This window comes from Nyctibius grandis, chromosome 3 (assembly GCF_013368605.1).
Source record: "Nyctibius grandis isolate bNycGra1 chromosome 3, bNycGra1.pri, whole genome shotgun sequence".
NCBI lineage: Eukaryota > Metazoa > Chordata > Aves > Nyctibiiformes > Nyctibiidae > Nyctibius > Nyctibius grandis.
Window position 1 is genome coordinate 102,275,016 of NC_090660.1, and position 25,936 is coordinate 102,300,951.

Here is a 25,936-nt window from a genome sequence, read left to right on the forward strand (position 1 = left end):
AGGAAACTTCTCTCTGCTGAAAACCTACAGCAGTTTATTCTGAAATCTGAAATGGGAAAAATGTGGAACTCAGTGACATGTTTTGGAGATATTCCCAAGATAAAATGGGCTTTTAAGCATGATGGGTTAATTATGTTCTTGGGGAAAGCCTGAAATGTGACGCCATGGGGAGCGTATCCTCGTTATGGTGGTACCTAGGGATAGAGTCTAGTACCTTAGCCATAATTTTCCCACATTTTTTATTGAAATCTGATTTTTGGTTAACAAAGAGGGCATTGTATTTTGTTTTGCTATCTTTTGGAACAAGGGAAGCAGCACTGCTTCTGGGATATATCCAAATATACCCCTAAGACTTCTCTAGAAAGTTGACAACTGTAAGTAAAGGCCCTGCAGTCCTTATTTTCATGCTCTGAATTGTTCTTCTCAGTAACAACACTCTAGAACATCTCACATGTCAGATAATAGCAGCATGGACATTAAAGAAATTTTCAGGAAAAGATATATATAAACATCTGCCAGGCTTCAAAGCACTCCGAGAGCTGATGTGTCAGTGGCTCCTTCTGGTATCGGGGGATTCCTGATGATGTTCTGTGTGAAGATGGAAACAAAAATCTCTTGTCACTGATTTATTCTCATTCTGAGCCCACAACCTTTCCCATGACATACCATGCTCGATAACTCTGATCTGCAGGTACCGTTTGGTTCAGCTGAAGAAGTGTTGTGTAAGAAGTGAATGCTCCTTTCTCAAAATAAATGCTGTTATGCTGGGTCTTGCTGGAGGAATAAAATTATTCTTAGAACAAAGGATCCTGGCATTTAGAAAAATAGTAGACTAAAAAAATACAGACTAATGAATACCAGGAGTCTTGGTTTTGCTCAAAGTGGGCTCAGGATTTTTTTTTTTATTTTTTTTAATTGAAAGAGCAAAATCCCCTTGTAAACACACCTTGCGGGTATTTTCCTCTACTGTAATTTCGGTGCTAGATCATTCTTCACCTCTTGTTCTGTGCAGTTTCACTGTGTTGAATCTTGATTTGATATCAGTCTTAGGTTTTGCAGTCCTAGAGTACAGTTTAATAAAGCTATGAGGCAGTTCTGTCCTCAAATGAGAGATCTCACCAGCCTTCCTCTCCTAAGCCATGTCCTTAGGAATTAATCCCTTCTCGCAGCTGTAAGAGGGGACACAAATAGCTATGTATGTTCTAGTTTTTTAAAAAAATAAAATAAATGGTGCAGTTTAGAAATTACATATGCATAAGCCACTGTATCATGCAGATTAATGTATTTTTCTTGATCACCTGTAATCAGTACCCAACTCAGATAAGGCAATGAAAGTGAGTATTCTGAGATGTGAACTGTGCACAGGGACATGACATCTGGTATGTGATCTGGTTCAGGTGGTCTTTGCCTCTTGTTTTATTTAAAGTTCCAGTTAATGTATTATGGGGTAAATTTTTGGAGCGTTTAATGTCAGTTAATATAGTGTTGGAAGCTCTGAACATAATGAAAGCTAAACATTTTATTGTTCACAAAGTTGTGTGTTTCTGTTTGGCTTTTTAAACAGCATCACAGTGGTGGCTGGCTGATAGAAACCAGATACTTTGAGGAACAACAAAACATGGCCTCAAGTTCCATGAAATCTATTAAATTAATTGCTTTGGATTTTTACTGATAAAAGGCAGTAAACATGCATGTGAATTATTGCTGTTAATTATGTGAATACTGAGATATGCTGCAGGTGCTATGCTAGAAGATACGTTTTCCAGCCATCTCCTCCTCCATCTACAAGGTACTAGGGAACACATCCTTTCGCCCTTATGTTAATTAAACTCCCACACAACTGTACATGGTTGCAGATAACAGACAGATGGCCTAGTTAAAAGAAGCAGAAAACTTCAACTTTACATGTCCTTTGAGAGCTGTATCTCAGCTGCTTCACCTTTCAACAGAGACAAGTTAGCTTGGGGATGGTGGAGCACTCCAGAAGTTGTGTTTCTTTTTCCCAGAAGCCGTATGTAGGGTACGCTTTTGGTACTGTACTTCATATGAAAGCCAAGAAGAGCTCTGTCTGTAGGTTGTTAGCTCACCTGTGAAATCTGTGTTCCTACTGTTCTCTGCTGTCACAGACTGAGCTTCTGGAAGGACTGATCACCAGGTGCTGGCTTCAACTGTTCTATGTAGAAATTTGCTAAATCAGGCCAGGCTTCATATCTGCCCTGCATGGACTGAGAAGGCCATAAATACACTGTTGAAAATTAGGAAGGGATTGGGAAATGAAGCCAGGGAGCTTTCCCACAGAAGATAAACCAAACAGGCTCCATGCTTGGAGCATGGCAAGACTCAATGATCTTAAAGGTCTTTTCCAAACTAAACGATTCTATGATTCTAAGAGGCAAAGAAATGGTCAAGTCTCAGAGCCACAGTGGAGCATGCTCTCCTCCCATCCCCTGGCACAGGGCAGTCATGTATGCCCAAATGAGCTCCTGAACATGGGTCAGGCTTATGTGCAATCACACGCAGAGAACATAAGTGCTGACTGCCGCAAGACTTTAGTTGTTGCACAGAGAAGACCCAGCCCTAACACTGGAGATGATGCAATTTGCAAGTTCTCAAATGCTGACAGCATGAAATAATGCAGGACCACTATTCCATAGCTGGTGAAGAGCGTTATGTCTGTCTGGCAAATGTGCGGTTTAACTGATGTGTACTCTCTGTTCACCAGCCTTTTTTAACTAAAATCAGATCTAGAGTTTTCCTGTGAAAATATTCTAAGCAGTTTTACACAGTATTTTCGTTAAATAGAATTACCATGCTTTCCATTTTTAATAAATAGAATTACTATGCTTCAGTACATACATGTCTTTAGGGCAGACTATGTCCTGCTAGGACAAAGGAGACTTTTTTCAGAAAGATGCATAAACCTGATCTATTGAATACTCCTCCTGCCAAGTGTTTTAACATCACAGCAAGACAGATGGCAATCCAGGTCACATTCCTCCCACAGCACAACCTGTCTGCTCTGCAATGTGTCTTGCAAAACTGCATTAAATTGATGTGTTCTATGTACCATTCGCAGATACTTCTGATACTGGTTTTATTATTCAAAAAAACAACCTGAGTTATGACTGCTTAATTTTTCAGATTCCCGAAACAGATCCAGACAGACTTCCCCCACTGGATCCACCAGATGTTGGCCAGATTTACCCAGTCCCAGCCAACATCCGACCTGTTTTAAGCAAGTACAGAGTGGAGGTGAGTTATTTAGAATGTTTCCATTTCCAGATCTCAGCTCCTTTTATTCTCTTACTGAACTGTAACAGTAAGGGATGATGATTTTAAAATCCTGAGCAACAGGAATCATGTAAAAATAGCACATGAATCCCCAAATAAATGTGGAAAGCTCAGATCAAATTGATTCTCTGAGCCTGGGCGTATGAGGCAGTGCTTCTACCTAAGGCCAGCAAAAGCTACATCTCAGTCCTGGACTGCTCCTGTGGCAGAGTGTGGCTGATGGACCTGTGCTCTGTGCAACCCAGGGAAGTGTCTGCAGAAGATGGAGAGCTTCCCCTTGCAGCTGACCTCGCTGGAGGTGAAGTTCTATATCAATCACCTCCCAGGCTTTTTCTGGGTCCCAAACTTCAGCCAAATGATGTCACCTGCCTGTGTACAAATGTTTGCACCTTCTCTCCCCTCCTCTCTTGGCACCAGTTGGGCCAAAAATCCCCTTATGTGAGAAAGCAGGGAAATGTGGCAGCTTTTCATGTTAGTGTAATGCCTGGATGCTGCCCAGCCTCACTACTCCCTGTCACTCATCCTGCAACCTTCACACCAGCTGCTTATTTGCCCATTTTTCTGTGCCAAGTCAGACCCTGCTTGCGTAACCTGGTGGCCCTTCCCAAGAAATACTCATTCGGGAGCCCAGAAGCAGTTTCAGCTTTGCCTTCAAGCAATTGAGCTGCTGAAAAGGAGAGAACAGTTGTTGGCTCTGCTGTATCATTTAGTTAAACTCTTGTTCTCTGTACATAGGAAAGAGGTTTTTTTTAGCAGGTTTTTTTACACCCAACCTTGCAAGGTAAATAAGCCCATGAACTGCTCTGCTGATGCTAAAGGGACAACGTAAGTCCTTAAACTTAGGTGTTCCTCTAAATATTGTGCTATGAAGACCTTCCCACTACCTCTGCAATAGGATTACTTTGTGCTGCTTGTACATTTTCTATTTAACACTGCTGTGACATTCATCCCAACCAGCTCTAAGGCACCCAGCTTAGAAGCATCCTCACTGAGCAGCCACCCTCCGAGAGTGATCCAGATCTTTAACAGATTAAATTACACTTTGGAAGTGCATCTCTGTCTCTGGAGGGAAACCAGGACAACTCTGCTCCTCAGTCTGGTAACTCAGGCACCTTAAAATCAGGGAAATTGTATCCAGATCCACACAGTTAAATTTCTATGAGAACAGTCTACAGTTGAAGTGCATGTACATAAAGTGAAATATATGTATTTCCCAAATACACCCTCTCTGGAGGGTATCCAGCAAGGAAGTAACACAGGAAGAAGAAAAGACAACAGTTTTTGTCAAGATACTGTAAACTAATACCCCACGCTGGTGGAAATGGCTGTGGAGCCGTTGTAACAATGGAAGTGTGCCCTGATTTTTAACTGGGAATCTCCATCAACAGAGCAGGATCTCACTGACCCTCACTCTTTTCCAGTGCCCCTTCCCACTCCCTGACTCACTCAAATCCCCAGTCCTGCCACCTTCAAGTTGTCCACAAAGCCCCCCACGCTCTCTTTCAGTTCAAATCTTCATTTCAGGTTTCTCATTTCAGGAGAATCATGATTTATTTCACCAATGGTAACATAACCATCATGCGCTGCCCCAGCCCTCTCTTTCAGGGCCCCGCAACATGTGCTGTATGAAGTCACATTTTTCCTGCAGACCCCTACTTTACAGACCCTGTCTCCTCCTCATCCTCCAGACCAGGAGCATGGTCCTTTGAAAGAAAGCTGCTTGGAGACCTCTGCCATCCATTGCAGACCCTAGTGCTAGCTCAGCTGGCAAACCTCTGTTAATCACCTCTGCTCGTATGGGATTTGTTTGCTCCTTCAACAGCTCTGACACTTTAAACAAACCAAGACCCTGCTCTTCAGATGGATAGTCCCCTTCCCTTGCTGAAAAGACAACTTTTGCAAACGTGATTATTATGTCTTGCTGTTGGTAATAACTTCTTGATAACATTTGGATGTTATTACTTGTTTTAACTTCCAATCCTGATGGTTATTGGATATCAGATTTAAGTTCGGTTTTTTTCCTATGTTCCCAAAGGGATACGAGGTGATAGGATCCCAGCAGTGGCTTCTCCCAGACTGAGGGGTCTCTGCAGGCTACCGATGTTTCTCTCTCTCCCCACCACAGGTGCTGTTCTGGGGTGTTCGAGAGCTGAAGAAAGTCCAGCTCCTTTCTGTAGATCGCCCCCAGGTTCTCATCGAATGTGCGGGGAAAGGAGTGAAATCCTCTGTCATCCAGAGCTATAAGAAAAATCCCAATTTCAGTGGCCTTGCAGACTGGTTTGAAGTGGTGTGTACAGCATGCTGCTCCTTGCCTGTCCGTTCTTTGGTTAGGCAAGGTGTTAATTACTAATTTCCTTCCTTTCTTGTCAAATAATTTCCTCCGTGTCTTGATTAAATATTAAGGGACATCAGTTCTTATGCAAAAGCTACTGATTTGAAGATGCTCTAAAAGACTTCTGCTACAACTGTATGATAAAAGAAGATTATATTCCTCATGTTATGTCCCAAGACAAGGAAATATTTTGCAATCAGATTTTTATTGATAGGTTGGAACTTGTTAGCAGATAATAGGGATATTTTTAGTACTTTTTCCTCTTCCTTTCCCATTTTGCAGGGTAGTGCTCAGTTTCCTTTATTTTCTTTCAGTTCTTTTAGTTTTCTTTCACGTGTTACTGGGCTTTTAAGGGGATTGATCATTTCTGGCTCATGAGCTCTGGACATTTTCATATTGTAACATTTGCTGTTATGGACTGGAAATTTAATTATCGCCTGTTGGCTGGGTTATAAGAGCTGATACTTTCAGTGGGCAAAGGTCAGCATCAGAAAAAAATAATCTGTTTGATTTGCTCTAGTTGCTAACGTCAAGAGAGAAGTTGTTTATTTGTAAGACAAAAGGATATCAAAACACTAGCCTGGATACTGAAGTATGGTTGCGACAGTATTTTTATCTTCCACTGTACTTCACATGTCCTTTTGTAATTCATCCTATAAGGCATGTAACCACCCAATGTCCACATCTCATGGTTGGGCAAACTGAGGCAGATAGGGTTAATAGCCTTCATCAAAGCAGCAGTGACATTATAACTCATGACTTCCAACACAGCATTCATTCCTTCTGAACATTCCTGATTCTCCCCATTTATTCTAACAAGAGATGCTTGTATATGATAGCATGGGACTCAACTCAGTAGCACAGTCCGTAAGCTCCATTCTGTATTCTTAAGGACAAGACTTTCTCCAGACTTTGTAGAAAACCATGGATAGAACTATATTTCCTATGCTGTATGTATTTTGAGTATGTTAATAGCTGAGGAGGAGAAGTGAGGAAAGTGTAAAAGCCTCATTGCTGTGCACGACAAATGTTCTATACATGTTCTATATTCTCTAGCAATTCTCATGCTGCTGTCTGTCCTCCTCCACCAGGAGCTGCCTGAAAATGAACGCTTGCATCCACCACTAAGCATCTGCGTGGTTGACTGGAGAGCGTTTGGGAGGAGTACTCTTGTTGGAACTCACACCATCAATTGCCTTAAGCAATTCCTGTGTAAGACCCAGTTGGGTCCTCAAGCTACACCAAACAGATTAGACATTGTAGAAATTGAGAAAGGTAAATGTCCAATCCTGACCCCAAATAAAAAGACAAAAGACCTACTCTGAGGCTTAACACTAGACACATACTTAGAAGATATGCTTTATTGTGTTGAGGGTAGGGTCAAACACTTAAAGATATGATCATTTGATGATCACCAAATGCGATGATAGCATTTCTGGCAAAATCTAACCTAACTTGCAAAGTTTCAGTTTCAGCTTCACCTGAGTCATCCCAGCCTGCTGAGTTATCCCAAGAAGAACCATTTTTAGCTGATCACATCTACGCCGAGGTGGAGCAGGGTAAATGTACAGTGGTAGAGCCAGACCCATCTCTCGCAACACTTCCTAGCCCTGAACAAGACCACTCCGCCTCTGAACCAGAGAAAGACAGAAAACAGAAGGTGGGTATAGCTGAAGCTGCCAGCTAACTTTCTGTTGCAGTCTTGCAGACTTTAGCCCTTCATTATAAAATGGTGATCTCTTACTTATGTCAGGATTTGAGATTCTGGGTACTGATGTTAACACCCAGGCTATCATGCTGGCCCTTGAGAGAACTAGTTAGCAACGTGGCTTTGACCCTACATAATTTCATTACTTCCATTAATAGATACTTCCTTTCTTTCCTTTTCTGCTAGATGGTTATTTTATGGGCAAGTAGTACTGGAGTAGTAGGATTTTTGCTTTTCCTGGCCTTGAATGATCTACTTAATTGCAAAACTCTTACTGTGACTTACTGTTTCACTGTCCATGGCATTTAGGCAGGGATGTGTTAAATGATGTACAAACTTGGAGCAGAAAGTCTATTTCCAAAAGATCTTACGGTCAAAGTATAAAACTGGTGTCAGTCTGTGGGCAGAAGAAGATAGGAAAGTACAGGAAAATAAGGGAATTCTGGTCAACATGGTGTTTACAGTACAGTATACATTCTAGATTGTACACATTTTTTGTTCAGATGCACATGCTCCTCCTTTCTCTGTAGTTTCTCCCATCACAATTACTCTTATTAACAGCAATAAAAGCAGAGAACGCAGGACTGAGTTTCATTTCAGAAGCTGTTTCTGCATGCATAAAGCATGCTGCTTTAACCTTTGATGTTTCAGTGGTCAGATGTTTCCAGCATCCTTCATAAACAGGAGGTCAAAGAAACTGCAGGGATGTCTTCACAGAATCACAGAATGTTAGGGATTGGAAGGGACCTCGAAAGATCATCTAGTCCAATCCCCCTGCCGGAGAAGGATTACCTAGATCATGTCACACAGGAACGCATCCAGGCAGGTTTTGAATGTCTCCAGAGAAGGAGACTCCACAACCTCTCTGGGCAGCCTGTTCCAGTGTTCAGTTACCCTCACTGTAAAGAAGTTTTTCCTCATATTTATGTGGAACCTCCTGTGTTCCAGCTTGCACCCATTGCCCCTTGTTCTGTCAATGGATGTCACTGAGAAGAGCCTGGCTCCATCCTCTTGACACTTGCCCTTTACATATTTATAAACATTAATGAGGTCACCCCTCAGTCTCCTCTTCTCCAAGCTAAAGAGACCCAGCTCCCTCAGCCTCTCCTCATAAGGGAGATGTTCCACTCCCTTAATCATCTTTGTGGCTCTGCGCTGGACTCTCTCTAGCAGTTCCCTGTCCTTCTTGAACTGAGGGGCCCAGAACTGGACACAATATTCCAGATGCGGCCTCACCAGGGCAGAGTAGAGGGGGAGGAGAACCTCTCTTGACCTGCTAACCACACCCCTTCTAATACACCCCAGGATGCCATTGGCCTTCTTGGCCACAAGGGCCCATTGCTGGCTCATGGTCATCCTGCTGTCCACTAGGACCCCCAGGTCCCTTTCCCCTACGCTGCTCTCCAACAGGTCTGCCCCCAACTTGTACTGGTACATGGGGTTGTTCTTGCCCAGATGCAGGACTCTACACTTGCCCTTGTTATATTTCATTAAATTTCTCCCCGCCCAACTCTCCAGCCTGTCTAGGTCTCTCTGAATGGCAGCACAGGCTTCTGGTGTGTCAGCCACTCCTCCCAGTTTGGTGTCATCAGCGAACTGGCTGACAGTGCACTCTAGTTCCTCATCCAAGTCATTAATGAATATATTGAATAGTACTGGTCCCAGTAACAACCCTTGAGGGACTCCACTAGATACAGGCCTCCAACTAGACTCAGTCCCATTGACCACCACTCTCTGGCTTCTTTCCTTCAGCCAGTTCACAATCCACCTCACTACCCGATCATCCAGACCACACTTCCTCAGTTTAGCTGCGAGGATGCTGTGGGAGACTGTGTCAAACACTTTACTGAAATCAAGATAGACCATATCCATCTATCCACTGGGTTATGTCCTCATAAAAAGCTATCAGGTTGGTTGAGCATGACTTCCCCTTGGTGAAGCCATGCTGAGTGCCCCTAATGATCCCCCTATCCTCGATCTGCCTAGAGACAGCACCAAGGACAAGTTGTTCCATTATCTTTCCAGGGATGGAGGTGAGGCTGACCGGTCTATAGTTACCCGGGTCCTCCTTCTTGCCCTTTTTGAAGACTGGAGTGACATTCGCTTTCCTCCAGTCCTCAGGCACCGCTCCTGTTCCCCACGACTAGCAAAGATGATGGAGAGTGGCCTAGCAATGACTTCTGCCAGCTCCCTCAGCGCCTGCAGGTGTATTCCATCAGGGCCCATGGATTTATGGATGTCCAGATTGCTTGTTCCCTAGATGTACACACTAGTCTGGATCTTTCATCTGGTACAGAACAACTTTAATGTATGGCAGCAAAGTATAATAAGAAAAGAGTCCTAAAGGGAATGCCGAATTTAACAATCTATGTTATATTAATTATCATTCCCACTTATCTATCATTCCCAATTATCTGTCTCTCTTCTGGCCTCCCCAGCCAAGCTGACAACTCTCTGTAAGGGTGTAGGATGAAACACTATTTAACAAGGAGCAATCATTAGGCAAGAATGAAGTTAGTAAGATTTGCCACATGAGCAGATGATCTTCAGGGTCAGATTTTAGCTTTTTGTAAGAAGAGAACAGATGAACTGTAGCAACTGTTGGGACTCTTTCTTCTTCCAAAGGCAATGAAATAATAACGGGAGTTCTTAAAGTATTTGCAGACTTAAGTGGGAGAAACCAACTTGTATCTGAATGTTCACATACCTTAAAACATCATTGGCTATTTCTCTGTGTAGAACTGCCTGTGGTAATGTATCAGATGTTCAAAGTTTTGACATCATCAGTAGGTAATACAGAGATAGCTTTAATAATATGACAATCCTGATGAAGTGTCTTGGAATACAAAACAGACAAATATTTCATATTGCATTTTATTTAGCTCTTGGAGGTTGAAATTTTCTTCATGTACATCTGTGCTTGATGTCATGAGTCAGGTGATTAGTTTTAAGGAGTTCTAGACTTCAACATTGTTTTTCCCATGCTTTGGTAGGATATGAAGAAATCTATACGACGGTCAACAAAGAGGAGAAAAAGAACAATTGCAGATGAATCAGCTGAAAATGTTATTGACTGGTGGTCAAAATACTATGCTTCTGTGCTCAAAATGCAAAAGGTAAGTCACCCAGCATGCCCAAAACTCCCATGGATGAGCAATGTTGTAAAAGTAGATTTACTGCTGAATGATTAATTTTCGGTATTACATTCATAATGAGGAGTTTATCCATTGTCTTTTTCTTTTGAAAGGCAAAAGGAATTTTTTCCAGTGAGGGAAAACCTGAAGACAGTAAGTAAATTATTTGCATTTTTCTATTATTTTGTACAACTAATACTTTGCTTCTCTACTATTGTACCATCAACAGTTAATATCTAATAACGGTGTACTGCTGATATACTGGGTTCTTTCCTCTATAGCTGATCAGATGGTGGGTAGGTTAACATTTCACAGGCAGTGTTGGATTAACATGAGTTTCCTGTCATTCAAATCTCATGCACAAAGATTTGTAAAGTCAAAGTCCTAAATGATAGAAGGTGGAGATTATCCTAGTCTTAGGTTGCATTTGTAACACATTCAGAAAAAGAAGCTTCTCTCAATTTTGAATCCAATTCTGGATCAATGATGTAGGAACAGCTTCTGCTAGGAGACTCTGTAGTCATGCGTGTTACTTCCATAGCTGAAAAGCTTTGTGTCTGGCTCAGGTTCTAGTGGAAAACTTTTTGCACAAGAACCTAAAAGCATTGGTCAGAAATAGGCTCTCTCTGTGTGTTTGTATATATGTCTCCATATATGTATACTCCGTAGCTTGACAGGTCCTCCCACAATCAAACAGAGCTCTAGAAAAGTGGGGTGGTTTTTCTTTTGGAACAAATGTGTCTGCTTGAGCAGACTAGGAAAGAAAACAAATATTTGCTGTTTACACAGAGCTGCTATTCAGAATTAAACTATAGCATCTTCCCATGACAGAGCTGACTGCACTTCACCAGTGACTGAGGTGATTTCTATTTTAAAGGAGGTGTTGAGATTGCTCTGGATGGAAGACACGACCTAAACGTTAGATGGTATCATTCTGGATATAGCAGCTGACAGTGTTTCAGCAATCATCAGGGCTGCTGAGAGATGAGGCAGAGATCATTTTCTAGGTGAAACTCACTTGCCCACATGGAGGAAATATTTAGATAGAAAATGTTGTACAAAGGTGTGATGTTCACTTACAATTAGAAATTTACTTGACATTGTGACATCCACCCACATGCTATTCAGGCAGTTGTGGCATATTGTTTTTGACTGATGACTTCAGATCTTGTAAATTCTCTTCTGATTGATAGTTTTTGTTACATATTTTCACCTATGATTATAAGCATTATACATACAGGACAGCACTGATATAATATATACATGTATATATTTCTAAATATTTAGTGATATCAAACACACATGAACTACTCAAAAAAATTAAAGTGAGCTCAAAACCCAGATTTCAGCCAAAGAACTGAATGATCTCAGTACCATTTTTGAGGGCTCATGCTCTTTTTGTTGTGAAGTCCTCAGTGTTTGGAGGCTGGTCAGATACCTCCTCCCATTTCTCATACTTCTGGGCTTTCACAAGGTGAGATAGATACACTCTATTTTGTGATACCTTTGAGCAGAGAAAATTGTATTATCTCATATCTGAAGTACTAGTCAGCCTAAATAGTGGCTTCAAGTTTTAAATAACCTTTACATTTATTGTGAAAGCTGTTAAGATCTGTTAGTTTGCATATAGGAGGAGTGAGAGAACAAGGACAAGGGTGTTCTGGGAGATGGCAGGCAGGGAAGGAGTGATATAGGACATCATCACACTTGGTCCACCAAGTTCATCATGAAGACTCAGCCACAGACATGATAAAATGCCACCTCTCTTCTTGGGAGGAGTGGTGGGAAAAGAGAGGACCCTATGCTTGGCAGTAGGAGAATGAATGGAGAAGGAGCAAGGGGGACTCTTTAAAATGCATTTTGCATCCTTATCTGGACCATTTGATGTGCTTTGCTCACTAAAACCTACATGATGTCACGAAATCTCTGCAGATAAGCAGATTTCTGACCACATTGCATTGATCATAGAAGAGGAACCAGACAAAAAGAAGAAGGATAAGACATTGAAAAGGAAACAGAAAGAAACTCCAAACTTAGCAACACTGCAGGTAAGAGAGAAGTAAGGCTGAGAGGTAAGGCTGTTATCCACTGTCTCCCCAAAGCTTGGCATCAGCAACTGAGTTTAGCAAACCCTCCTTACATTTATTTCAGACACTTTAAAATTAATAAAACACACAAAATAATAGTGATAATGCACGTCAGCACATGGGGCCCAGAGGAAACCAGGGTCTCATAGGGTGGATGTGGCCTGCTTGGCCTTAGACCTTCAATTTACCTTCAATAGACACACCCAGAGAGACTTAAGTGAAAATTCAGTTTTGTTGTTCTCCTGTAAAACACTGAATTTGGAAGTTCCAGATTTCATGTTGGAAATATTACAGCCTATTAAGAATGACTTAAAAAAGGGTATGGAAAGCATCGCTGCAATCGCTAGTGCATCCTCCCTGGTGGGGAGGTAATGTTCAGCTTGCATTAGATTTGGTTGGGTTATGATAGAAAGAATTTAAAGAAAACTGTATGGGTCATGCAAAATGACTGGAGAGATGAGAAGGTTTGAAAAGATTAGGACTGCTTGGATTAGATTGCAGCTGAATGAAGGGGAATTTGAAACTACTGTTTCCATTTTTTAAGAGATGGCACTAGTCTAGGCCCTTATATTTCACACTGAATAACACTTCATAAATTACAGGATGAGAGTGTTGGAAAAAAACCCCGTCCTTTTAAAAATGATTTGGTCTTTTTCCTGTTCTAAAGCTCTGTCCCCACAGCACTTTATTATTTTCTGCTTTGCTCTCATGTTATGACACATTAACATAACAGAATGGGTCAGTACATCAAAGGCACATTGCAGAGAGGAAACAGAAGCAAAGAAAGAGCAGCACATCCATGCTGGTTTTCATCCACACCAGTGCTTACAAATGTCCATTCTAGCCCTTCTAGAGCCACTTCTACGTGCTGCATTAACATGCTACGTGCTATTCCAGTAGTTGGGAAGGACTTTGGTTAAGGACAAAACTGCTCCTGTTTTCAGTGGGGAATTAACTTTTTTTCCTCAAGGACTTTTGCAAAACTCTGGTTTTATTAAAATCTGTATTTTGAGTCAAAATGGATTTCTAGTCATCCTGTAATAAAAAAGTTGCTATAAATATATTCACTGCACCACAAAAAATAAGCATTCTCCTATTTTCAAAGATTTATGAAGGAGACTTGGAGAGTGAATTTAATAACTTTGAGGACTGGGTGAAAACTTTCCAGCTCTTAAGAGGAAAATCTAACGACGAAGTTCATGCTGACTCTGAAGACAGAATAATAGGAAAATTTAAGGTGAGCTTTAGTGTTGATTAAATGGGTAATAATTTAGAGACTTTATGTTTTCATGCATGTTTCAGGTATACCAAGGATGAAAGAAAAAAGACATTGACAGTCTGTTGTAAATAGAACTAACTCTCTTATTGGATCTAGAGTCATATTTTCCTTTCCCATTATCTGATAGATGAAAGCAGCATCCAGCACTAGGTGTTCACTGTTGTTTTGAAACAAGATGTTACAAAAAAGTTTTAAATCACAGAAGGAGAAGAAGAGATATATTATGCAGTCCAGATTCCGCTAATGCAACTTTATTACTGCACCTTATATGTAATTTTCAGTAATTTAAATGGAGACCCTTACAGCTACTCCAGTTGGGAACAATTGCACAGCCTGATCCAGGGCACCATTATGGAATCTGATAATGTAGTTCAAAGCATGAATAATGTTAGTAGGATTTCAAGCACTTTGTAGTTTAGAGGAACTGATTAAACTCGTTGATACCTCAATTAGATTGCAATGCAAATTTCTGTTCAAATGGCTTGCTGGTTGCTTTCAGGCGGTGTGAGCTACTCAGCAGCGTGAGTCAATATTGATTTATGTGAGTTGTATGGCAGCTGCAAAAATACAGTTGGATTCCAGTCACACTGTCGTGAAACTAACCCAGTGGAATTATCAATTTGCAAATATACAGTTAAGGGCAAAATTTTATTTTTAGAATATTAATACTAAGAAAACTAGGTTTAGAACACCTGCAGGTGTTAGTCCTTTAAATAATAAAACCGAGACCTAAGAGCATGCAAGTTCTTCTTGCAATGATCTAGGTGTGATGATAGTACCATGTTATAGAGCAAAGACATTTTAAAAGATGATATTTAGTGCACTGAAGCCTGTGTTCCCTTTGAATGGTAGCACAAAATGTGTTGTGTATATGTATGTGCTGCAGCGCAGGCTGCATGAATGATGTTTTGTTTGCACTCAAAGGGTTGTTTTTGTATTGCACTTGATCGGTTTTCGAGGGAGATAAAAGACAGTGTATTACCAGGGCTCCTTCTGCATATACCCAAGTCCTGAGGATGGCAGCTTGCTGGACGGAGGGCAGCCCCGCATCCTGCAAGGGATACCACCAAACCACTCCGTCAAAGTCCTCATCAGGGTTTATATTGTGGCAGTAAGTAGACAGATGTTCTTTTAACCTTGAAATAACTTGGATGTTTCTTTTCAACTCAGTTTACCTCCAGTGTCTTTGCAGTGAAGCTTCTGAAAATCCTCATCCACGTGGTAGAATTTTTTTTGGTCATATTTCAGACAATGTTTCATGTTGTTGAAATGGATGGTCAGAGTAGACAATGTTACATATTCTTCATGATAAATCGCAAGACTGGAGAATCACTTGTTCAAACTGAAAGGGCTAGAGACATAACTAGCACAGTATGGACAACCTGTTCAAGCCACATTATGCAAATGCAGCCAGTTTTAATCAGTAGAGTTGTTTCAAAATGACACACATTTAAACAAAACCTCAGTAAGGGGGAAATGGGAGCGTATTTTTGAGGTCTGTGAATTGCATGTAATCAAAGTGGTAGATGTTGTGAATAAGTTACAGGGCGGAGAAAGAGGTAGAAATATAGAGGACAAGATGATGAGAGAGCACAATGTGAGAAGTAAAAGGGGTAAAAGGAGCTGACATTTCAGAGAGAGTGATCTGAGTGATCCCTCAGGTGATCTAAGAGGGAAAGAATGGCATGCAAAGAGACAATGGCAAACAAAACAGAAGAGAAGAATAGGAACAGGTTGCTTCATTTCCTGAATGTAAAGACTTCCAAGCCATCTCGTAAATACAGTCTGAAGAGTTGCTTTGAACTGTTCAAGGATCTGGACCCATATTTTTGGGAAACCTTTCCTGAATCCTACCTGCACTTGTGCAGCCAGATTCTTCCTCAGCATTACCTCTCCTGCTCATCTCTTTTTCCATCTTAATGGTGGGACAGCACTTACACCTGCTCCAACTTTGCAAACTCTCTTCTCCTCCAGATCATCTTTTCCCAGTAACCTGCAAAGCTAAATGCCAAATTGTATATTACATGAGGCAAGCAAAGCCCCTGCACTTCCAGAATACCCAGGACCAGGCAGGAAACCCACGGTCCTGTGTCGTGACCAAGATGCATTTAAGTAAGCTTCTTGAGAACACAGTCTTTCTTCCTAACAGGCGTTTAACCTCAGCCCAGCTGATCCGGATGGCAAGTCAGATCCCTACATTGTGCTGAGGCTGGGCAACACAGAAATTAAAGACAGGGAAAACTACATCCCCAAGCAGCTAAACCCAGTATTTGGAAGGTCAGTCATGGCTTATTTTCTTATTCAGGGGTGATTTCTGCTTTATCATTTGCCACCACTATTGCTGTCACTATTACTAAGTGTTTCTTATATGCTGATTTCTGCCTGTTTGTACATTTTGTAATTCTACTGGTTAAAATGTTGAGAATTGGTGTCATCCTGTATGATTATAAATTATTTCATTTTCATACCAGTCAAAACACATCACGGAGTGCTATCTGTGAGAGGTTTTGCAAAACAGTGCATGAGAGGAAATGAGACAACAAATGATCTTGTCTGTGTGAATTTATGCAATTGTTAAGTTTAAAGTGAAATTAATATCAGCACAGTAAAGTGTGATTTCACAATCTTTGTTGCTATTTCAGGTTGAATAGAGTGCCAAATCTCATAATTTTAGGACTAAGACAAAAAAAACTAGTTTTTGAACCCACACAGTCTTCTGAATGGGGGAGCCAGGGGCAAGCTGTCAGTAAACGCCAGCTTTGTATTATCAATGCTTTATACTTATTCATATTTTTAATGCTAATAGCTGAGATTTTTGGCCAGTAATTTTCCCTGTTTTAAGAAAGTTGAAAATGTTTTGGATTGGGATGGAGTTATTCTGTAAGAACATTAAGACAGACAAATTATACTACATTGGACTGAAAGCCCCCTAGGCCAGGGTCCTGTCCGCAAAAGCAGAGACTTAACGAAAAAAGTGTAAGGAGAAAAGACAAGAGCAGAGTGGTCCCTCCATAGCATGCCATCTCAGTTTCTGTGATTTAAGCTCTTCCTTAGTAGAGGTTGCAACTGAAGCATAGTTATGATAAACCATAAAGCACAGCCATTATAGATGCATATAGATGGAATGGGAAATCACCACTGTGTTTGTTTTTGACAGTATTAGGAATGGGCTGTTCATTTGGATAGTCCTTGCTGCTGCTGCCAGTGGCAACACTGGGGTGAGTGGACCAGCAACTCCTTTGCAGCAGTAGCATCAGTCATAGTAACCACGTCTCGTCACCCTAGAAGCCCTGATCAGCATGGCACCACCAACCTTTAGCAATCCCAGACCATTCCCAAACCTCTCCTCCAAAAACTGCTCTGCTTTTGCTACCAAATTGACTTTGACCACTTTGAGAAAAAGGACAAAACTCGTCCTTCAAAGCTTAGTTTTTCCTGTGCTTTGGAGAAATCTGGAGCCAGTGTTGTGCTGATGAGGATGTCCTGTCTTCCACTAATTTATCAAATCCATTTTAAAATCACTTTTATATTTTCAACTTCCCTAAACATCTCAATGACAATGATTCCTACCCCTGAAAAATGCACTGAGTGAAAAGGGAGTTCTGATCTTGCTTTTTTGAGACTTGTTTAAAGCTTTTGCCTGATCATTTTGTTGGGTGCCCCCAGATTCCTACATTCAATAGTTAACCTGGAGCTTTTGGAAGAAAGCAGAAAAGACACACGTGTCCCTTTTGGGGGTTCGGAAATGCATGTAAGAACTCTTATACACAGCTTTGTTAGCTTTGTAATTTCCATACTTCCACCTCTATTGGATTCAGGATAAATCATTGCAGCTGACCCATTGCTCTATCTACTGTAGGTAGGAACAATCTTAGAACTGTACAGGGGGTGATAGGAAAGCAGGAGAAAAAATACTTTTGCACTGTGTGTTTCCATTATGTTCAGATATTTCATTGAAACAAAAAACACTACCAAAAAACCCCCACCGCTTATTGGAAGAGACAATGTGTCCACACACTGTTTGCACAGTATTAATTAACTGAGTCTTTTAGGCTTCAAAACTGATTTGACTCCATGTAGGTCTCAATTTTTGCTGTAGATCATTTGAAATCCAAGCTACATTCCCCAAGGATTCCTTGCTCACAGTCCTGATATATGACCATGACTTCGTGGGAACAGATGATCTTATTGGAGAGACTAAAATTGATTTGGAAAATCGTTTCTACAGCAGGCATCGAGCTACCTGTGGGTTACAAAGTCAATATGAAATGTAAGTGCCTCTTCACACAGCAACAGAGCACACAGTGAATGACTTGACTTGAAGGAGAAATTGCAGATGTGGCTAAATATTACGCATTCTCCAGCACAAAAGTGTCACAGGAGGTATTTTAATTAAAATTCACCAAAGAGCTTAGCAGTGGCTTTGGGTAGCTGCCAGCCTCAGTAGGAAGTGGATATTTTAAAATTAACAACACTGTTTTTTCACCATGTATTTTAGATAGTAAACAGCCTATGTATAACACACCTTCTTGATAAACTGCCTTTGAGCAGCCGTACAAGGCAAATGGAAAAAAATCTGTCAGAGAAGTTATGATAGGGCTCTACTCTGCTCTCCATTATTCAGCTGCAACTGGAGTGATTGCAGCAAGGCCAGTGGGACTGGTGTGGCACTGGGGGGAGCGGGAGCAGAGCAGGGCTGCTGGCAGGGCCACTGTAACAGAGGTGAGTTACAGGGTGGTGGTGTGGAGCTCCTGGTCCCTGTCAAACAGCTGCACTCTCAAGGATGTTGTGCACAAAGATTAATTAATGCAGAGAAAGTCAAACTAAAATAACTCCATTGCCCTAGAATGGGGCACTAACCTGGGAGATGTGGGCTTGGGGTTCTTCTCCTATGACTGTTTCTCTATTTTACCTATAAACAAAGGGAGAAAAACATAAAAAAGCAATCCAGGAGCACAGACCAAACTCCAAGACTCCCTTTGCCAGCTCAGGCTCCAGTGTGAGGTATTTCTTCATGTGCTTGTTCCAGGTTCCAGAAAATCTCAGCTTCTCCTCTGCATGTGGAAGCCACAGAACACTTCTCCTTAAATGGAGGTAGAACATGTAGACTTGAATCCTATAGGTAGAACGGGGAAAGAGCTCTGGCCCTTTTCCTCTTGAGGAGCGTGCCAATGCCTCAGTTAAGCTGTGGGTAAGGCTGCCTCAACTTCTGTGTTTTAAGAGAAAAGAGTGGTTGGCCCCAGGACCTGAGCAGACAGAGGGAGTGTCTCAAGTAAGAAGTAGTGCTGGACAATTCAAAGCAAAAGTTTGGCTGAGCAGATGTCAGGGTCACTGACCATGACGCTAATCTCTGCATGGGAAGTCCTGATTTGCCAGAGCACTTTGCTGAAGGAAAACCTCACCCATTTCTCTTCACTCTCTGTTCCCTCCTTGCAGAGAAGGGTACAATGCGTGGCGAGATGCAACCAAGCCAAGTGAGATCCTCACTAAGCTGTGCAAGGATTACAGAATAAGTGGACCCTTCATGCGGCCAGGGGAGATACAAGTAGGAACAAAAGTCTTTAAGGGACAGACAGTCTTCACAGCAGATGAGAACGGTAATGAAGTAATTCATCATTCTTCAGCTGCATTGTAGCAGTACCAAGAGCCTGCCCAGGCTGTAGCTGGGGCCCTGTTATGCTATGCACTCTAAAGTCAGACTACTGGAACCTGTCTCTGCTTTGAAATACTCATATAACTGTGGTGATGAAGGCTGTGTCTATATTAGCTATTGCTGTAGCTTAATTGCAGAGAATCTGTAGAGAGACACAGTTATTGCTGGTGACCTGACAACCCCATGGAAGGTGTTGGGGGATAATTTGGACTAGCTTCTGCCTAGTCCCAAGGATGGGATGCCCAGGATTGGTTGGAGTGCAGGGGATCCTCTTGGAACACATCTTCTGGCCTAGTTTCATCTGAAAGGAGTGTAGCTTGCATGCTCTGAGGTCCTTCCACATAGCAAATCAAAGCATGGGAAGTCACAGAATCACAGAATCACAGAATCAATCAGGTTGGAAGAGACCTCTGGGATCATCGAGTCCAACCATTGCCCTGACACCACCCTGTCAACTAGATCATGGCACTAAGTGCCATGTCCAGTCTTTTCTTAAACACATCCAGAGATGGTGACTCCACCACCTCCCTCGGCAGCCCATTCCAATGTCTAATAACCCTTTCTGAAAAGAAATTCTTCCTAATGTCCAACCTTGAACCTCCCCTGGCGAAGCCTGAGGCTGTGTCCTCTTGTCCTATCGCTAGTTGCCCGGGAGAAGAGGCCAACTCCCACTTCACTACAACCTCCCTTCAGGTAGTTGTAGACTGCAATAAGGTCACCTAGGAGCCTCCTCTTCTCCAGGCTAAACAACCTCAGCTCCCTCAGCCGTTCCTCGTAGGTCAGACCCTCCAGACCCTTCACCAGATTGGTCGCCCTCCTCTGGACTCGCTCCAGCACCTCAACGTGTTTCTTGAAGTGCGGGGCCCAGAACTGGACACAGTATTCAAGGTGCAGCCTCACCAGTGCCGAGTACAGAGGGAGAGTCTTTTCAAAAATGCATTCCCTGTCTAAATTAAAACACTAGTGCAGACAGACCCAAGAAGTGAGAAGAAGGAGGAAGGGAAATACAGATGTGAAGTGAGTACTCAAGGTCAGACAAGTCTCTGTTTGACCACAGTTAGGTTCCAGGCCACTTACCTACCAGTCCTACTTTACCTACTTGGATTTCCTCTCTTGTTTTTTTCCTCCTCTTGATTGTTATCACTCTGACTGCTCTTCTGAAGCAATAACACAGTGCTGTGTGAATCCAGGTGTCTCTGTGGTCCATGAATCCAGAGGGCAGGACAAACTTGCTTTCAGAGCTCCCAGATTAAAAAAAGGTCAAAGCTACCAGGAAGTTGAGTGTCCATATCACATAGGGGTGGAGTGGGACACAGCTAGGGGAGATGGATGAGATTATCTTTGAAGGTCCCTTCCAACCCAAACCATTCTATGATTCAGTTTTATACTTAGGGCAAGGAAAAGAGGTGTGATGATGGAGACTTTCAAGGGGGAACAAAAGGAGCTGGTCTTGGAGACAGTAGTGGACACTGTGACAGTGTAGGGAAACCTCTAGTCCCTTATCTGTGTTTATTCGTCTTTGAGCAAATTCCCCTTGGCAAATACAAAATATAGCTCACACCTAGAGTGGAAGGCTGCTAAGGTAGCACTGCTGAAAGGAAAAGAGTTGATCCATTTTTGGTTTCTTGGCCTGATTTATGACTCCAGTATTGCTGTTTGTTTTCCTCAGTAGCAGACAACTGAGTGTGACTACCAGCAACAGGATCTCTCAGTCAAAATTCTGGTTCACTAAAATGAGCTTCAGACAAACCAACATCAGGCAAGATGATGGAAACCAGAAGCAAGAAAATACAGAACCAGATGGCAAAGTCCAAAATACTTATGTACACAAGTTTTTTAACATGCTATGAAGAAATAGTTTACAGCATACAGTCTTCTGCATAATTCTTATTCAGATTGCTGTTCTGACAAGTACATCTGGGTGCTTATTTCCTTCTGGGTTTCTGTGTTGGTCATCACTTGAATCTGTAAAACTAACAAAGACCACAGATTTGAGCTCTAGAGAAGTACTGAAAAGGGGAAGCAGTACCATTTCCATTTTACAGGTAGAGAAAATCATACTTGTGGGCCTTGCATCAAGCTTTAAATTGCAAGGGTAAGAATAATTTAACTTTACTCTAGTAGAATAGAATAGAATAGAATAGAATAGAATAGAATAGAATAGAATAGAATAGAATAGCTCAGTTGGAAGGGACCTACAACAATCATCTAGTCCAACTGCCTGACCGCTACTCCTGGGTAGTCTAGGACTACCTGTAGCCAATGGGAAGAAATAGGCATCTTCAGAGGGTGAAAACAATCTTTAGAAAGGTGTCTTAGAGAGGATATGGGTTTTCATGGGACAACCTAGGTCCCTGCTATTGAGGCTGCCTGGCTGAGTAGTTCAGGCTAAAGACCTTGTTTTCAACTGGCTAAAATTAGATGGAATACATCACATCTCAAACACGTTTCAGTGCACAAGAGGGAACCAGGACTCATAACAACAGGGTCATCCTTCCTCACTCTCTGAGCCATTAGGAAGGGTTTAATACCTACTGTTTAAATCCCAAACAAACCTTTTGTCACCTACCAGCAGCTCAGAGATAACAACACCTGTAGGAAAAGTGATAACAGTTTGCTGACACAAAGAAGTCTTAACTTTTTTCTCACTTGGGTACTTCTCTCCTAATCCAGGAGATATCCCTCTTCAAAAGTCTGGGTTCCTTTTCTGTGGAGCCCACACAAAAAAGGACGAAAGAGAAGCTCAAGAGCTCAAAAGGCTTTCTCTGCTTTCCAATATCCATCTTACTTTCAATATTAGCACTGGTGCTTCCTTGAGGTGCTATTCTCTGGGGTCACCCTTCCTCCAGTGGCCAAGCTGAGCTGGTCAGGACATGACATGTTCTTGCCCATGGACTTCAACCCTCTTCCCTTGAGGTGTGATTCAGTTCTCCAGGAGGGTCTTTGCTGTTGCCGTTACAAGGCAAAATGAGGTGTAGGTATAACTATTAGTGCCTATTTACTGTCAGCTCCATCAAAAACCAAGTCTCCTTGTCTTTCATGAGCTGTAAAAAAGCCTCACATTTGCAATTTTCTGTAAAAAGAGTAGTTCACAGGTTTCTTCCATCTTCCTGTTAGAAACTGCTGCTGTAATAGTGAAATGATTCTCTGTGTTTTACGGATAAACTGCTACCTCAGTGCTAATCTTCTAGTTACCCCAGTGTGTATACTTACATGCACTTCAAAACTCTTATTTACTTAGTTGGGATACAGAGAACCTTCCTTTTAACTCAAGCAAATTTTTAATGACCATCATTAATAATTAATGGAACGTATTACCAAGGGGTTCAACATTATAATTCAGCTCTCTTTGTTCTTTTTGTTTTACTCTTTCCTACAGAGGAGCCAGTTGAATCGTATGAACATCTCTCCTTAAAGGTTTTACGTGCTTGGGAAGAAATCCCTGGAGCTGGATACAAACTGGTCCCAGAGCACATTGAGACTCGGCCTCTCTACCATAAGGATAAGCCAGGCATGGAACAGGTAGAGCAGCTCAGAGGTGGTGGTGATGGTAGACCCAAGAACAGTTTTTCTCTCCTCCAGTTATTGCGATTTCTATGTATTTTTGCAAACTTACAGAGACAGCATCCAAGTGTTGTACCATACATGAGACTTTGTACAGTATCAACCTGGAAATTGTCACGCATGTATGTATACAGCCAGTTACCTAAATACACGTTAATCACACAAGGTGTGACAGCATATTTTCACTCTTTTAAATGCCTTAGTTTATTAAGTTAACACAAGCTTTTCTTGTGTTTAAACTTTGGTTCTTTTTTTCCGTTCATCACGTACTATTTATATATGGATTTTACCTTGAAGTTGACAATGTTTGAGCTCAATTCCAACGTCACCAAATTCCTGAGAGACTGATAGAATATGTGTGTGAAAAAAATACACTGTATAGTAAGTTTGTAGATGAAATCGGTAGTTACAGGATGCTGAGCTGGTTGGTACTTATAGAGGAAGTGGTGGTTTTGGACATCAGAACTACATTTAAAGCCTTTTAAAGTCTCTCTAAAATAGGGTTACAGAGATGTTTATCTCTTTGTTTTCAAGGGTCGTGTACAGATGTGGGTTGACATGTTTCCTAAAGATATGCCTCTGCCAGGACCCCCAGTGGACATTTCACCAAGAAAACCCAAAGGGTAATACTCTATGCTTTCCTCCCAGCACAGTGGCATAAGTCAGCAAAGATGGAGTCTTTCTTAAGTGTCTAGAAAGAACTAACAAAAGAACTGTCACAACAAACTTCTGTGATCCTGAGAAAAGTTTTCTTAGGCTCACATGACTTCAAGTCAAACGACAGCATCTAGTTTGGTCTCCTCCATTAGACAACTCAAAGAACTGTTGGTGATTTTTCCATCAAGTGCTATCACACACCTCTTTCTAAAAGATATCCCTTTTCATATAGAGATTGCAGGTGGCTAGAGGCAAGAGTCCCTTAATAATTCTGTTGTTATCATCCATTTGTTGAGCCAAAAGAAGTTATTCTGGTTTCACTACCCTTTCAGCTAGATAACTTACTTGACCCTGGTTGAGTTCTTTAATCTGATTCAATGGTATTACACTTATTGGATTTCTAGCACTTCATTCCAAGATAAGATAAAGACACACATAAAGCAGCATCAGATAGAAGAGATACGTTTGGAATAACCTTCTCTCAAATTTCATACAGATACTTATGCTGCTTTATATGCAACACTACTCATAGTTCTTCAAGCTAATTGAATGTTTGTAAATGAAACACAAAAATGAGCAACCAAGTTCTCAGCCCATCCTGTATCTGCTTTATTCCACTATTTTAGCAAGGTCTTTCCTGAGAATTTTATGTCTGAAGCAGCATCAGGTACTATTCCTGTATTATTTATGTTTGAACAAGAAAAAATGTAACAAAAACTTGTTTCTTTTCCTTTCCTTTTACAAAAGCCAAGATTTGACAAAAACAAGAGTCTATGTAACAAATACTTTCCTTAGACCAGAACTTTCTATAAAGCTCCTTAACAACAAGCATTTTTCAATCCAAAAAGATTTAAAACTAATCATACCCACAAATCCAAATTGTTGCTACCATTTTTGTAGTCTACAAAAACATGGAAAAATATTGTCAAACCATGAAATATGAGAAAGAAAGTAAACATGCAAACATGAGTTACACATTTTGCTGAGAAATGCATATTTGTTGCAGCAAAAACAGGCTCTGGGCTCCATAAGACTTCAAACACTTTGAGAAAACATTTCTTGTTGGTGATCTTTGACTGAACAAGGCTCTGATGGAGCATGGCAGATGAAAATTTCTTTGGCTAGTGCTGAGGCTTGGATTTAATGGTTGACATCTCCTTAAGAGCTCCATGACCTAAGGTATCTGGTAACTTCTGGGGCAAACTGTTTCTCACCTGAGATTGAGGCTGTTTCCAAGACAACATATGTCATATCAGAAAAAAACATATATATTGGTGTTCTCAGACGTAATTGTGGTTTTTTATTATTTTGCAGTTCATACAATGACTTAAGACATACCTAAATTTTTGAGTATCAATTTTTTATGTCACCTGCAGCATCTGTATTTCAGTTGAAGCTTCTAAAGATTTGGACGGCCACAGTAAATGTCTGTTTATAGACAGTGGAAAGCATGGGAAGGCTTTTATTCCTTTTAGTGTTGTTTCTAAAGATGATTGCACTTGCTTAAATGAAAATATCTCTAAACAGTGCTTCTTTTCCCTTTTAATGCACTGGATTTCACCAAATACAATATTTTTAGGCATTTCTTCTGAAAAGCACTTCGCAGGGAGCTCTGGTTTTTATTAGCAAGCTGCTCACTGTTTTGGAGACTGCTCTGATGATGTTGTTCAGATCAACTTTGCCTTGTTTCACTGCAGCATTTTTGTGAAAAGAATTGAAAAGGAACAGGCACATAAAAAGCAAGAAATTTTCCATCCCTCCGAAGCTGGCAGTGACCCCGCTGTCATCCGGCGTAGTCCAAGAGCTGAGAGAAGCCACCATCCCCACTCTATGACTAGTCTCTTGTAAACAGAAGAGGCCTGAGGCTGATGCTATTTTAAGAGTTTTGCATAAATACAACATTTCTTACTTTATAAAAGCATGATTTGATAGAGGTTTACATTAGTGTCTGACCAGAGCTTGAGTAGACACAGGCCTATTTTCTTTTCTTTTTCAGCTATGAACTGAGGGTAATAATCTGGAATACACAGGATGTAATTCTAGAAGATGAAAATATCTTTACAGGGCAAAAATCAAGCGATATCTATGTAAAAGGGTAAGTTCTTCTGGACTTGTCTTCAAAAGAACATGTGATATTTCATCCAAAAATCAGATGAAAAAATTATATTGTGAGAATATCCAATAAGCTATTTCTGTGACGTTGGTACTTTGCTCTAAATGCCTGCCCAAAT

General features: G+C 41.2%; 1 protein-coding gene across 1 annotated transcript in view; it reads left to right on the forward strand.

Moving 5' to 3' along the window:
- Positions 1–25,936, forward strand: part of FER1L6 (fer-1 like family member 6) — a 73,543-nt gene that overhangs the window by 37,956 nt on the left and 9,651 nt on the right. Inside the window, exons 23-37 of the mRNA XM_068397218.1 lie at positions 3,142–3,252; positions 5,417–5,578; positions 6,715–6,898; positions 7,099–7,283; positions 10,325–10,447; positions 10,579–10,618; positions 12,398–12,513; positions 13,658–13,789; positions 14,817–14,942; positions 15,981–16,108; positions 17,931–18,101; positions 19,268–19,428; positions 22,864–23,006; positions 23,583–23,671; positions 25,702–25,800. Of these exons, the coding sequence (XP_068253319.1) occupies positions 3,142–3,252; positions 5,417–5,578; positions 6,715–6,898; positions 7,099–7,283; positions 10,325–10,447; positions 10,579–10,618; positions 12,398–12,513; positions 13,658–13,789; positions 14,817–14,942; positions 15,981–16,108; positions 17,931–18,101; positions 19,268–19,428; positions 22,864–23,006; positions 23,583–23,671; positions 25,702–25,800 (1,970 nt within the window). The remainder of the gene's footprint in view (positions 1–3,141; positions 3,253–5,416; positions 5,579–6,714; positions 6,899–7,098; positions 7,284–10,324; positions 10,448–10,578; positions 10,619–12,397; positions 12,514–13,657; positions 13,790–14,816; positions 14,943–15,980; positions 16,109–17,930; positions 18,102–19,267; positions 19,429–22,863; positions 23,007–23,582; positions 23,672–25,701; positions 25,801–25,936) is intronic.